At 43.7% G+C, this 14,969-nt stretch overlaps 1 protein-coding gene and 1 non-coding gene across 2 annotated transcripts; both read left to right on the top strand.

Annotated features, from left to right (window-relative positions):
* Positions 1 to 1,303: 1,303 nt before the first annotated feature.
* LOC139369955 (large ribosomal subunit protein eL29-like) lies at positions 1,304 to 8,085 on the top strand. The gene is made up of 4 exons (XM_071109239.1): positions 1,304 to 1,320; positions 1,829 to 1,880; positions 2,502 to 2,566; positions 7,892 to 8,085. The coding sequence occupies exons 2-4, from the start codon at positions 1,844 to 1,846 to the stop codon at positions 8,000 to 8,002; spliced, it is 213 nt and encodes a 70-aa protein (XP_070965340.1). The 5' UTR covers positions 1,304 to 1,320; positions 1,829 to 1,843; the 3' UTR covers positions 8,003 to 8,085.
* Positions 4,029 to 4,249, top strand: LOC139371715 (small nucleolar RNA SNORA73 family). Its single transcript, XR_011627395.1, has one exon. It is a non-coding gene; the product is annotated as a small nucleolar RNA SNORA73 family (small nucleolar RNA).
* Positions 8,086 to 14,969: the final 6,884 nt, after the last annotated feature.

Genomic DNA, 14,969 nt, shown 5'->3' with positions numbered 1-14,969 from the left:
TCACGTAAAAGTGAAATTCACCCAGTAAAATACTACTTGAGTAAAAGTCTAAAAGTATTTGGTTTTAAATAAACTTAAGTATCAAAAGTAAATGTAATTTCTAAAATATATTTAAGTATCAAAATTAGAAGTATGAATAATTTCACATTCCTTATGTTAAGCAAACCAAATGTTTTTTGTTGTTGTTATTTACAGATTTCCTGTGGCATACAAACACTCAGACATAATTTACACACAAAGTGAGTCTGCCAGATCAGAGGCAGTAGAGATGACCAGGGATGTTCTCTCGATAATTATGTGAATTGGACCATTTTCCTGTCCTGCTAAGCATTCAAAATGTAACGACTACTTTTGGGTGTCAGGGAAAAATGGATGGAGTAAAAAGTGCACTACTGTTCAACAGTTTGGGGTCACTTAGAAATTTTCTTGTTTTTGAAAGAACAAAAAAAAAAGTATTTAAAAATAACAGCAAATTGATCAGACCTGAGATGCCAGTCTAGATGGTTAGCAATGCAGGAATATACTAGCTACCCTGTTTAATGTGTTTTACAACGCTTAAATTGGAAAAACCCTGCATGTTTTGAGGTCAGGTCTGGCAGATAACGATAATTAATAATTCACAACGTGCTCCTCTCACAGACCTATCAGTACTGTTCTTGTTATATTCGTGTCTGTAGAAAATCCCCTTTATTTAACAGTGACACCTGCTGGTTGGAAAATTAGATTGTGTAATGTGTCCTACACTGCATTGGGGGGACGTGTTGTCTTTAAAACGTCTTCTGGTTTTTTCCTGTCTACGCTCCTTTGAATCGATGGTTCACACAAAGATAGTAAAGTATGATGATACGCTAAAACTGCTTCTCCAATAGAAATCCCTGATGTCATGGTGGCGTTGCTATGCTCATGCGCAGAAAACATCATCGGGTCTAACATTCTTCCCGCGCCGAACTGCGCATGTGGAAACCGTCAAATCAAAGACACTCCTTCAATTTAAAGTTTTTTTTTTGCAAAAATTAAAATGTGCTAGTTTGTTACTTTCATAAGGTTGGAGTAATAACATGGTTAACTACTTAAGACATTGGCTATAATATAGGTTATTGCTTTAGATTTCAAGAAAATGAACAACTAAAGGAAGAATTTTACACTTCTCTCATTGACATGTCAAACCCCAAACCCCGGCATGGTCGGTTTGGTCTGCTTCATAATTGTTCTCGGAAGTGTTGCGATGTTGCGCCTCTGGGTTTAGAAACTCTGTGGTTCATATTTCCTTGACTTTGCGTCATTTCTTCCTCTTCCTGTTGTCGTCTGTATGTCTGGCAGGTAGCTCATTGTACTCCCGAGTCCAACATATAATCTGCATCAATCCTCCTATCTATGTTTTAGATTCATATACAACGTGAACATGTAGTGTAAAATATCACCTACAACCACAGTCGTCTTTCAATCTGTTGACTTTGTTCCCCGTTATGATGATTAACCACGCATAGCTCGGGTTTTCTAGTCGCTAGTTTTATCTTGTTGGCTAAACGAAAGCGTTTCATTCCGCCTGCATGTCACCAACCTGAAGTAGTGAACTGTTGAAAACCACCGTTCTGGTGTTACTTTTTTATCTCAAAATAATGTCGGTGTTCATGTCTTTGCAGACGCATCTCGGATCTCTTGCTTGTTAGAAACATGCTAACTATCTAACTACTGTCTACCGGTATCTTATCCGTTAACTACAGCGCTAAGAACGGGGGCATTTAGTAAGGAAACGTGAGAGTTGCAGGGTGGATCTTTCCAGTGCATAAAAGTTACTTTAATTCCACATTTTTATTTTTGTCAACAGCTCCACAGAACAGAAATGGCAAAGTCAAAGAATCACACCACCCACAACCAGTGTAAGTAACTACCCAGCTAGTTAACTACACCAGGTTACCGCTGTGAGACTACCCAGCTAGTTAACTACACCAGGTTACCGCTGTGAAACTACCCAGCTAGTTAACTACACCAGGTTACCGCTGTGAAACTACCCAGCTAGTTAACTACACCAGGTTACCGCTGTGAAACTACCCAGCTAGTTAACTACACCAGGTTACCGCTGTGAAACTACCCAGCTAGTTAACTACACCAGGTTACCGCTGTGTGACAACGATGGGCTAGTTAACTACACCAGGTTACCGCTGTGAAACTACCCAGCTAGTTAACTACACCAGGTTACCGCTGTGAAACTACCCAGCTAGTTAACTACACCAGGTTACCGCTGTGAAACTACCCAGCTAGTTAACTACACCAGGTTACCGCTGTGAAACTACCCAGCTAGTTAACTACACCAGGTTACCGCTGTGAAACTACCCAGCTAGTTAACTACACCAGGTTACCGCTGTGTGACAACGATGGGCTAGTTAACTACACCAGGTTACCGCTGAGTGACGATGATGATGATGAGCGAACTAATGATGCCCTGTTCTAAACGGTTCCCAAACTTGTTGAGTACCAGTCTCTTTCCTCTCTGTCTACAGCCCGTAAGGCCCACAGGAATGGGATCAAGAAGCCCAGACCAGACCGATACGAGTCCATGAAAGGGGTAGGTAAATTGTAAGGTGTCCAATCAAAAATGCATATTTTGATCAATAGGTAAAATAATATTTTAACTGTAGATAATCGTCTTAAGAAAACCAATGGTCCAAACCTCATGTCTCGTATCATAATCTATTCAAAACCTACTGGAGTTTTTACCCTTGTAGGATGGTCAACATTAGGGTGACTAATTCAATGGAGGCCAGAGAACAACATAGTCTTGTAGGATGGTCAACATTAGGGTGACTAATTCAATGGAGGCCAGAGAACAACATAGTCTTGTAGGATGGTCAACATTAGGGTGACTAATTCAATGGAGGCCAGAGAACAACATGGTCTTGTAGGATGGTCAACATTAGGGTGACTAATTCAATGGAGGCCAGAGAACAACATAGTCTTGTAGGATGGTCAACATTAGGGTGACTAATTCAATGGAGGCCAGAGAACAACATAGTCTTGTAGGATGGTCAACATTAGGGTGACTAATTCAATGGAGGCCAGAGAACAACATAGTCTTGTAGGATGGTCAACATTAGGGTGACTAATTCAATGGAGGCCAGAGAACAACATAGTCTTGTTGGATGGTCAACATTAGGGTGACTAATTCAATGGAGGCCAGAGAACAACATAGTCTTGTAGGAGGGTCAACATTAGGGTGACTAATTCAATGGAGGCCAGAGAACAACATAGTCTTGTAGGATGGTCAACATTAGGGTGACTAATTCAATGGAGGCCAGAGAACAACATGGTCTTGTAGGATGGTCAACATTAGGGTGACTAATTCAATGGAGGCCAGAGAACAACATGGTCTAAAATCAGAAAAAGAGCATTGTGTCAGTTAGGCTGGGTGCTGTGTGAGAAGGCCAACTGACAGGCTTACCGTTGAGTTCTTCATCTTCTCAATTCCAGACCACGGTATAGAGATGGTAGAGGTGGTTATCGTATTTTCATATTTGAGTGTACGCTGTTCATATTAAAGACAAGCTCCTGTTCTTTGTCGAAGACTTCTCACAAAAAACAAGTCTATCTCTGAAATGTCAACGTACCACTGAGCGTACGCAATTTTTTTTTTTTTCAAAGCCTTTTACATTTAACGCGGCTTGTCATTCTAATTTAGTTATTTACGACCCGCATAAACAAAATGTAAGACGACGACCACAACGTTGTAAATCCTCTTAAGTTTTTTTGCGAGAAACCCTCACCGTTCTGTCAAGAGCTCAACGCTTATTATGCGATGTATTAGATTACGAAAGCTGACTTTCTGGATAGAATGTCAAGGATGTATTAAAGACTGAACGATTCACAGAGAATCATGTCGGTCTGGTATTTTCTAACATCTCTGGGCAGAGTGGCTGGACACCCTGTGCATTGATCTGCTGGCTGATCCATCAGTCGATGGTGATTAGGACATCGGATGTGGGCGCCTCAAGTAACAATATGCGCGTATCAAAATGAAGGGGTTGTAAATTGTGACGTGGAGGTTGTCCTGTGAGGGCGCTCCCCCATGGCTCTGTCCTCGTGGCGCATGGGAGCGTAGCACTTCGATGCTGTGACGTACAGTCCCTTTCCACGGCGTCGGAGAGCTTTGTCCCGGCCCTCGGGCTGGTGAGGACGGCGTTCTGTATATTCCTACATCTTCCCAGAGCCCTTTGGGTCATGACTGGGTGGCTAAACCATGCATTGCACAATTTCCATTTGTAGGAGCCACTTTCCTGTTTTCGTGCTTATAATTCTACCTGTGATTTTATATATATTTTTATATTTAAAACAGGATATTATGTGGACTAATGTGTTTTTACTATTTTCTTTATTGTAGAATAATAGTGAAGGCATCAAAACTATGAAATAACACATGGAATCATCTAGTAACCAAAAAAGTGTTAAACAAATCTAAATATATTTGAGATTCTTCAAAGTAGCCACCCTTTGCCTTGTTGACAGCTATGCACACTCTTGGCATTCTCTCAACCAGCTTCACCTGGAATGATTTTAACAGTCTTGAAGGAGTTCCCACATATGCTGAGCACCTGTTGGCTGCTTTTCCTTCAGTCTGCGGTCCAAGTCATCCAAAACCATCTCACTTTGGTTGAGGTCAGGTGATTGTGGAGGCCAGCTCATTTGATGCAGCACTCCCATCACTCTCCTTGGTCAAATTGCCCTTACAGAGCCTGGAGGTGTGTTTTGGATCATTTTCCTGTTGAACAACAACTGATTGTCCCACTAAGTGTAAACCAGATGGGATGGCGTATCACTGCAGAATGCTGTGGAATCCATGCTGGTTAAGTGTGACTTGAATTCTAAATAAATCCCCTACAGTGTCACCAGCAAAGCACCATCCTCAATGCGTCACAGTGGGAACCACACATGCGGAGATCATCCCTTCACCTACTCTGCATCTCACAAAGACATGGCGGTTGGAACCAAAAATATCACATTTCTATTCATCAGACCAAAGGACAGATTTCCACCAGTCTAAAGTCCATTGCTCGTGTTTCTTGGCCCAAGCAAGTCTCTTCTTATTATTGGTGTCCTTTAGTTGTGGTTTCTTTGCAGCAATTTGACCACGAAGGCCTGATTCAGTCGCCTCTGAACAGTTGATGTGTCTTGTTACTTGAACTCTGAAGCATTTATTTGGGCTGCAGTTTCTGAGGCTGGTAACTCTAATGAACTTATCCTCTGCAGCAGAGGGAACTCTGTGTCTTCCGTTCTGGTTTCATCATATCGTTTGATGGTTTTTGCGACCGCACTTGAAGAAACTTTCAAAGTTCTTGACATTTTCAGCATTGACTGACCTTCATGTCTTAAAGTAATGATGGACTGTTGTTTCTCTTTGCTTATTTGAGCTGTTCTTGCCATAATATGGACTTGGTATTTTACCAAATAGGGCTATCTTCTGTATACCACCCCTACCTCCCAACACAATTGATAGGCTCAAACGCGATAAGGAAAGAAATTCCACAAATTAACTTTTGACAATGCATTGCAGTGTGTAAAGCTGTTATCAATACAAAGGCTGGCAACTTTGAAAAATCTCATCTAAAATAAATGTAACACTTTAGGTTACTACATAGTTCCATGTGTTATTTATCCATGTGTTGATGTCTTCATTATTCTACAATGTAAAAAAAATAAATAAAAAAATTGTAAAAATGTAAAGAACCCTGTAATGAGGAGGCGTGTCTTAACCTTTGACCTGTAGTGTTTGTCTATATAACAAATACACTGAACAAACATATAAAGGCAACAAAGTATTGGTCCCATGTTTCATGAGCTGAAATAAAAGATCCCAGAAATGTTCCTTACACACACACACAGCTTATTTCTCTCAAATTGTACGCAAATGTGTTTACATCCTTGTTCGTGATTATTTCTCCTTTTGATAATCCATCCACCTGACAGGTGTGGCATGTCCATCAGAGCTGTTGGCAGATAATGTTAATTTTCTCTACCATATAAGCATCGTTTTGGAGAATTTGGCAGTGCGTCCAACCGGCCTCACAGCCCAGACCACATCATGCCAGCCCAGGAGCTCCACAACCGGCTTCTTCACCTGTGAAATGGTCTGAGACCAGCCACCTGGACAGCTGGTGAAGCTATGGGTTTACACAACTGAAGACTTTTTGCACAAAGAAACCGTCTCAGGGAAGCTCATCTGCGTGATCGTCGTCCTCACCGGGGTCTTAACCTGACTGCAGTTTGACGTCGTAACAGATTTCAATGGGAAAAATGCTCACCTTCGATGGCCACTGGCACGCTGGAGAAGTGTGCTCTTCACGGATGATTCCCGGTTTCAACCGTACCGGGCCGATGGCAGACAGCGTGTATGGTGGTGTGTGTGTGTGTGAGAGCAGGTTGCTGATGTCAACGTTGTAAACAGGGTTCCCCATGGTGGCGGTGGGGTTATTGGTATGGGCCGGTATAAGCTACAAACAACTAACACGATTGCATTTTATCGATGGCAATTTGAATGAACAGATCTTGAGGCCCGTTGTCGTGCCATTCATCCACCCACCATCACCTCATGTTTCAGCATGATAATACACGGCCCCATATCGTAAGGATCTGTCCACAATTCCTGGAAGCTGAGAATGTCCCAGTTCTTCCATGGCCTGCATACTCACCAGACATGTCGCCCATTGAGCATGTTGGGGATGCTCTGGATCGAACTGTATGACAGCGTGTTCCAGTTCCCGCCAATATCCAGCAACTTCACACAGCCATTGAAGAGGAGTGGGATGACATTCCACAGGCCACAATCAACAGCCTGATCAACTCTATGTGAAAGAGATGTGTTGTGCTGCATGAGGCAAATGGTGTTCACATCAGATACTGACTGGTTTCCTGATCCACGTCTCTACCTTTATTGCTGTTGCCATCTGTGACCAACAGATACATATTCGGTATTCCCAGTTATGTGAAATTCATAGATTAGGCCCTAATGAATTTATTTAAATTGACTGATTTCCTTATGTTTGAAGTTGTTGCATGTTATGTTTACATTTGGTTTGATTGGTCAGACTGTTTCAAACTTTAATTCATGTAGCCTATAAGAGACAATTGGTCCTGCCTCTGGTAGATAATTCATTTAGTTGGAGTCAAAAGACTTCTGGGAAATAGTTATGACTGTTTAGAATAAGGGGTTAGTCTGAAATTCAGATAATCCTGTGAGGTCATTTTTTTAATGAATGGTTGAAATCTGCTGGTGGTATGGGTGAGATGTTTAGCGAAGGAGGTTTATCCTACTGCACGCTGTACCAATCCTGCTGCACGCTGTACCAATCCTACTGCACGCTGTACCAATCCTACTGCACGCTGTACCAATCCTACTGCACGCTGTACCAATCCTACTGCACGCTGTACCAATCCTACTGCACGCTGTACCAATCCTGCTGCACGCTCTACCAATCCTACTGCACGCTGTACCAATCCTGCTGCACGCTGTACCAATCCTGCTGCACGCTGTACCAATCCTACTGCACGCTCTACCAATCCTACTGCACGCTCTACCAATCCTACTGCACGCTGTACCAATCCTACTGCACGCTGTACCAATCCTGCTGCACGCTGTACCAATCCTACTGCACGCTGTACCAATCCTGCTGCACGCTGTACCAATCCTACTGCACGCTGTACCAATCCTACTGCACGCTGTACCAATCCTACTGCACGCTGTACCAATCCTGCTGCACGCTGTACCAATCCTACTGCACGCTGTACCAACCCTTACATCCTTCAGATGTATACATTTTATGGAACACACATTCAGTATTGTTCACATATGAAAAGTGACATATTTCCGCAACTTACTGTCTGTGTCCTTGTTCTTCTCCAGGTCGACCCGAAGTTCATGAAGAACATGCGTTTCGCCAAGAAGCACAACAAGAAGGGACAGAAGACAGCCAACGCAGCAGCCAAGAGGATTGCAGTGGCAGCCGCTCCTTAGACGGCGTGGCAGATCACACCGCATGTCCACGTTCCATTGACTTTGTTACCATCACAATAAAGCTTTGTTATTTTTATCGGGAACTTTTTCGTAGACTTTTTCAAAGCTGAAAGTTCTGAAAGTAGTGCTCACTGGCTAAAAGTTGTACCCGAAAATTACCTGCTTTATCACGCGCTGATAGGAGCACCGTCATTGCTCTCCGTCTCTGCTGTGTCCACTGAGCCATTGGGCTCATCCTGCAATCTCATTGGATAAAAGGGGTGGGGGGGGGTGTAGGGAAAAATGACGTGGCACAGCTTTGAAGAAAACAGTTTCTTTGAAACTGGGGATTTTGTGGCTAATTTAGGGTAGACAGTAATTCTGCATGTAGGAGCTACGAATGGACACATCCTGAAGCACCAGGTTTACTAAATATTTTGTTAGTACCCGGAGCATGTCTTTAAAAATGACTTGTGGAATTAAGGTATGATCTTGTCACGTGGCCATCTTGTCCAATCCCAATGGGTGGTTTTTATCTTTGCACCAGCACACCTGATTCAACTCATCAATCCTTAAATTTAGTGTTGGGGCCAGGATTAACTAACACTAGTTTAGGGGTATGGATGGGTCTTCAACACTAGTTTAGGGGTATGGATGGGTCTTCAACACTAGTTTAGGGGTATGGATGGGTCTTCAACACTAGTTTAGGGGTATGGATGGGTCTTCAACACTAGTTTAGGGGTATGGATGGGTCTAACACTAGTTTAGGGGTATGGATGGGTCTAACACTAGTTTAGGGGTATGGATGGGTCAAACACTAGTTTAGGGGTATGGATGGGTCTTCAACACTAGTTTAGGGGTATGGATGGGTCCAACACTAGTTTAGGGGTATGGATGGGTCCAACACTAGTTTAGGGGTATGGATGGGTCTTCAACACTAGTTTAGGGGTATGGATGGGTCTAACACTAGTTTAGGGGTATGGATGGGTCTAACACTAGTTTAGGGTTATGGATGGGTCTAACACTAGTTTAGGGGTATGAATGGGTCTAACACTAGTTTAGGGGTATGGATGGGTCCAACACTAGTTTAGGGGTATGGATGGGTCCAACACTAGTTTAGGGGTATGGATGGGTCTTCAACACTAGTTTAGGGGTATGGATGGGTCCAACACTAGTTTAGGGGTATGGATGGGTCTAACACTAGTTTAGGGGTATGGATGGGTCTAACACTAGTTTAGGGGTATGAATGGGTCTAACACTAGTTTAGGGGTATGGATGGGTCCAACACTAGTTTAGGGGTATGGATGGGTCCAACACTAGTTTAGGGGTATGGATGGGTCTAACACTAGTTTAGGGGTATGGATGGGTCTTCAACACTAGTTTAGGGGTATGGATGGGTCTTCAACACTAGTTTAGGGGTATGGATGGGTCTTCAACACTAGTTTAGGGGTATGGATGGGTCTTCAACACTAGTTTAGGGGTATGGATGGGTCTAACACTAGTTTAGGGGTATGGATGGGTCTAACACTAGTTTAGGGGTATGGATGGGTCAAACACTAGTTTAGGGGTATGGATGGGTCTTCAACACTAGTTTAGGGGTATGGATGGGTCCAACACTAGTTTAGGGGTATGGATGGGTCCAACACTAGTTTAGGGGTATGGATGGGTCTTCAACACTAGTTTAGGGGTATGGATGGGTCTAACACTAGTTTAGGGTTATGGATGGGTCTAACACTAGTTTAGGGGTATGAATGGGTCTAACACTAGTTTAGGGGTATGGATGGGTCCAACACTAGTTTAGGGGTATGGATGGGTCCAACACTAGTTTAGGGGTATGGATGGGTCCAACACTAGTTTAGGGGTATGGATGGGTCTTCAACACTAGTTTAGGGGTATGGATGGGTCCAACACTAGTTTAGGGGTATGGATGGGTCTAACACTAGTTTAGGGGTATGGATGGGTCTAACACTAGTTTAGGGGTATGAATGGGTCTAACACTAGTTTAGGGGTATGGATGGGTCCAACACTAGTTTAGGGGTATGGATGGGTCCAACACTAGTTTAGGGGTATGGATGGGTCTAACACTAGTTTAGGGGTATGGATGGGTCTAACACTAGTTTAGGGGTATGGATGGGTCTAACACTAGTTTCGGGGTATGGATGGGTCCAACACTAGTTTAGGGGTATGGATGGGTCCAACACTAGTTTAGGGGTATGGATGGGTCCAACACTAGTTTAGGGGTATGGATGGGTCTAACACTAGTTTAGGGGTATGGATGGGTCAAACACTAGTTTAGGGGTATGGATGGGTCTAACACTAGTTTAGGGGTATGGATGGGTCAAACACTAGTTTAGGGGTATGGATGGGTCCAACACTAGTTTAGGGGTATGGATGGGTCTAACACTAGTTTAGGGGTATGGATGGGTCTAACACTAGTTTAGGGGTATGGATGGGTCCAACACTAGTTTAGGGGTATGGATGGGTCTTCAACACTAGTTTAGGGGTATGGATGGGTCCAACACTAGTTTAGGGGTATGGATGGGTCTAACACTAGTTTAGGGGTATGGATGGGTCTAACACTAGTTTAGGGGTATGAATGGGTCTAACACTAGTTTAGGGGTATGGATGGGTCCAACACTAGTTTAGGGGTATGGATGGGTCCAACACTAGTTTAGGGGTATGGATGGGTCTAACACTAGTTTAGGGGTATGGATGGGTCTTCAACACTAGTTTAGGGGTATGGATGGGTCTTCAACACTAGTTTAGGGGTATGGATGGGTCTTCAACACTAGTTTAGGGGTATGGATGGGTCTTCAACACTAGTTTAGGGGTATGGATGGGTCTAACACTAGTTTAGGGGTATGGATGGGTCTAACACTAGTTTAGGGGTATGGATGGGTCAAACACTAGTTTAGGGGTATGGATGGGTCTTCAACACTAGTTTAGGGGTATGGATGGGTCCAACACTAGTTTAGGGGTATGGATGGGTCCAACACTAGTTTAGGGGTATGGATGGGTCTTCAACACTAGTTTAGGGGTATGGATGGGTCTAACACTAGTTTAGGGTTATGGATGGGTCTAACACTAGTTTAGGGGTATGAATGGGTCTAACACTAGTTTAGGGGTATGGATGGGTCCAACACTAGTTTAGGGGTATGGATGGGTCCAACACTAGTTTAGGGGTATGGATGGGTCCAACACTAGTTTAGGGGTATGGATGGGTCTTCAACACTAGTTTAGGGGTATGGATGGGTCCAACACTAGTTTAGGGGTATGGATGGGTCTAACACTAGTTTAGGGGTATGGATGGGTCTAACACTAGTTTAGGGGTATGAATGGGTCTAACACTAGTTTAGGGGTATGGATGGGTCCAACACTAGTTTAGGGGTATGGATGGGTCCAACACTAGTTTAGGGGTATGGATGGGTCTAACACTAGTTTAGGGGTATGGATGGGTCTAACACTAGTTTAGGGGTATGGATGGGTCTAACACTAGTTTCGGGGTATGGATGGGTCCAACACTAGTTTAGGGGTATGGATGGGTCCAACACTAGTTTAGGGGTATGGATGGGTCCAACACTAGTTTAGGGGTATGGATGGGTCTAACACTAGTTTAGGGGTATGGATGGGTCAAACACTAGTTTAGGGGTATGGATGGGTCTAACACTAGTTTAGGGGTATGGATGGGTCAAACACTAGTTTAGGGGTATGGATGGGTCCAACACTAGTTTAGGGGTATGGATGGGTCTAACACTAGTTTAGGGGTATGGATGGGTCTAACACTAGTTTAGGGGTATGGATGGGTCAAACACTAGTTTAGGGGTATGGATGGGTCTTCAACACTAGTTTAGGGGTATGGATGGGTCTAACACTAGTTTAGGGGTATGGATGGGTCTAACACTAGTTTAGGGGTATGGATGGGTCCAACACTAGTTTAGGGGTATGGATGGGTCCAACACTAGTTTAGGGGTATGGATGGGTCAAACACTAGTTTAGGGGTATGGATCGGTCTTCAACACTAGTTTAGGGGTATGGATGGGTCTAACACTAGTTTAGGGGTATGGATGGGTCTAACACTAGTTTAGGGGTATGGATGGGTCTAACACTAGTTTAGGGGTATGGATGGGTCTGAGTTAATCTGACTGGGGAAGTAGATGGCCCAAAATCTCTCACCATCTCTTTAAGATCAATCAAATGTATTTATAAAGCGCTTTTTACATCATCAGATGCCACAAAGTGCTGTACAGAAACAACCTAAAACAGCAAGCAATGCAGGTGTAGAAGCACGGTGGCTAGGAAAAACTCCCTAGAAAGGTAGGAACCTTGGAAGAACTGTGGTATCCCGAACCAGGCAATGTATAGCCCCACCCACTTTGCCAAAGCACAGCCCCCACACAACTAGAGAGATGACCACCAACTTACTACCCTGAGACAAGGCTGAGTATAGCCCACAAAGATCTCCAAGCCCGAGGGGGTGCAAAACCAGACCGGAAGATTATGTCTGTGACTCAACCCACTCAAGTGATGCACCCCTCCTAGGGACAGCATGGAAGAGCACGAGTAAGCCAGTGACTCATCCCCCGTAACTGGGTTAGAGGCAGAGAATCCCAGTGGAGAGAGGGGAGCCAGCCAGGCAGAGACAGCAAGGGCGGTTCGTTGCTCCGTTGCCTTACCGTTTCACCTTCACCCCATGGCCAGACAACACTCAATCATAGGACCAACTGAAGAGATGAGTGGCGTTCGTTTTGTGCACCTGTCACGTGTGCTCCCGCTCCGACCTCTCGGTCACCAGGCTGCTGATTATTGATTAATAATAATTATTATTAATATGACACACCTGTCACCATCGTCACACGCATCAGCGCCTCATGACACACCTGTCACCATCGTCACACGCATCAGCGCCTCATGACACACCTGTCACCATCGTCAGACGCATCAGCGCCCCTTGACACACCTGTCACCATCGTCACACGCATCATGACACACCTGTCACCATCGTCACACGCATCAGCGCCTCATGACACACCTGAACTCCCATCACCTACCTAATTACCTGCCCTGTTTATGTCACCCTCTTTGGTTCCTTCCCCAGGCACTATTGTTTCTGTTTCATGTCTGTGCTGTTCGAATTTCTTGTTTTGTATAATGTTTCATTTATTATTAAATTATTCACTCCCTGAACTTGCGCCCCAGCGTCCACACGCTACAGAATCACATAATTTATCACCTGAACATAAAGAGTGGAAGAAGCCATTTCTGTTAACTCATTTTTATAATGGTGATCTATTTCTCCATTTGTTTTTTTGGGAACCGATTGATGGCAAAGAAATATCCTCTTTATTTCAACTGATGGAAGTTGTATGTTACAGTTCATCTGCATCCAAAACATCAAGGGATGTGAGACGCGGTTCAGTTCATCCAAATCATTGGCTCAAGGGATGTGAGATGCGGTTCAGTTCATCCAAATCATTGGCTCAAGGGATGTGAGATGTGGTTCAGTTCATCCAAATCATCGGCTCAAGGGATGTGAGATGCGGTTCAGTTGAAGTTGGAAGTTAACGTACACTTAGGTTGGAGTCATTAAAACTTGTTTTTCAACCACTCCACAAATTTCTTATTAACAATCTATAGTTTTGGCAAGTCGGTTAGGACATCTACTTTGTGCATGACACAATCAATTTTCCCAACAATTGTTCACAGTGTCACGCCCTGACCTGAGATATCTCTGTTTTCTTTATATTTTGGTTAGGTCAGGGTGTGACTAGGGTGGGTACGCTAGTTTTGGCTTTGTCTAGAGTTTTTGTATTATCTAGGGTTTTTTGTATATCTGGGCTTTGTAGGTCTAGGGTTTTTGTATATCTAGGGCTTTGTAGGTCTAGGGTTTTTTGTATATCTATGTTGGCCTGATATGGTTCCCAATCAGAGGCAGCTGTTTATCGTTGTCTCTGATTGGGGATCATATTTAGGTTACCATTTCCCTTTGGTGTTTTGTGGGATCTTGTCTATGTGGAGTTGCCTGTCAGCACTCGTTTGTATAGCGTCACGTTTCATTTTGTTAGTTTGTTCAGTGTTCATTCTTTAAATAAATAAGAATGCACGCATACCACGCTGTGCCTTGGTCCGATCCTTATAACGAACGTGACAGACAGACAGATTGTTTCACTTATAATTCACTGTATCACAATTCCAATAGGTCAGAAGTTTACATACACTATGTTGACCTCCACAAGTCTGGTTCATTCTTGGGAGCAATTTCCAAACGCCTGAAGGTACTACATTCATCTGTACAAACAATAGTACGCAAGTATAAACACCATGGGACCACTCAGCTGTCATACCACTCAGGAAGGAGATGCGTACAAAAGTATCTATATCCACAGTAAAACGAGTCCTATATCGAAATAACCTGAAAAGCCGCTCAGCAAGGAAGAAGCCACTGCTCCAAAACCGCCATAAAAAAGCCAGACTACGGTTTGCAACTGCACATGGGGACAAAAATAGTATTTTTGGAGAAATGTCCTCTGGTCTGATGAAACAAAAATAGAACTGTTTGGCCATAATGACCATTGTTATGTTTGTAGGAAAAAGGGGGAAGCTTGCAAGCTGAAGAACAACATCCCAACCGTGAAGCACGGGGTTGGCAGCATCATGTTGTGGGGGTGCTTTGCTGCAGGAGGTACTGGTGCACTTCACAAAATGGATGGTTTCATGAGGATATAAAATAATGTGGATATATTGAAGCAACATCTCAAGACATCAGTCAGGAAGTTAAAGCTTGGTCGCAAATGGTTCTTCCAAATGGACAATGACCCCAAGCATACTTCCGAAGTTGTGGCAAAATGGCTTAAGGACAACAAAGTCAAGGTATTTGAGTGGCCATCACAGGCCCTGACCTCAATCCCATATAAAATTTGTGGGCAGAGCTGAAAAAGCATGTGCGAGCAAGGAGGCCTACAAACTTGACTCAGTTACACCAGCTCTGTCT

The sequence above is a fragment of the Oncorhynchus clarkii genome, chromosome 17 (genome assembly GCF_045791955.1).
Source record: "Oncorhynchus clarkii lewisi isolate Uvic-CL-2024 chromosome 17, UVic_Ocla_1.0, whole genome shotgun sequence".
In the NCBI taxonomy this organism is placed as follows: domain Eukaryota; kingdom Metazoa; phylum Chordata; class Actinopteri; order Salmoniformes; family Salmonidae; genus Oncorhynchus; species Oncorhynchus clarkii.
The sequence above is the reverse complement of the archived record's forward strand: the minus strand, read 5'-3'. Positions and strand labels throughout refer to the sequence as shown.

Coding starts and splice junctions, on each gene's coding strand:
- LOC139369955 (XM_071109239.1), top strand. CDS start 1,844: ATGGCAAAGTCAAAGAATCACACCACCCACAACCAGT. Junction 1,881..2,501: donor TCACACCACCCACAACCAGT/GTAAGTAACTAC, acceptor CTCTGTCTACAG/CCCGTAAGGCCCACAGGAAT. Junction 2,567..7,891: donor GATACGAGTCCATGAAAGGG/GTAGGTAAATTG, acceptor GTTCTTCTCCAG/GTCGACCCGAAGTTCATGAA.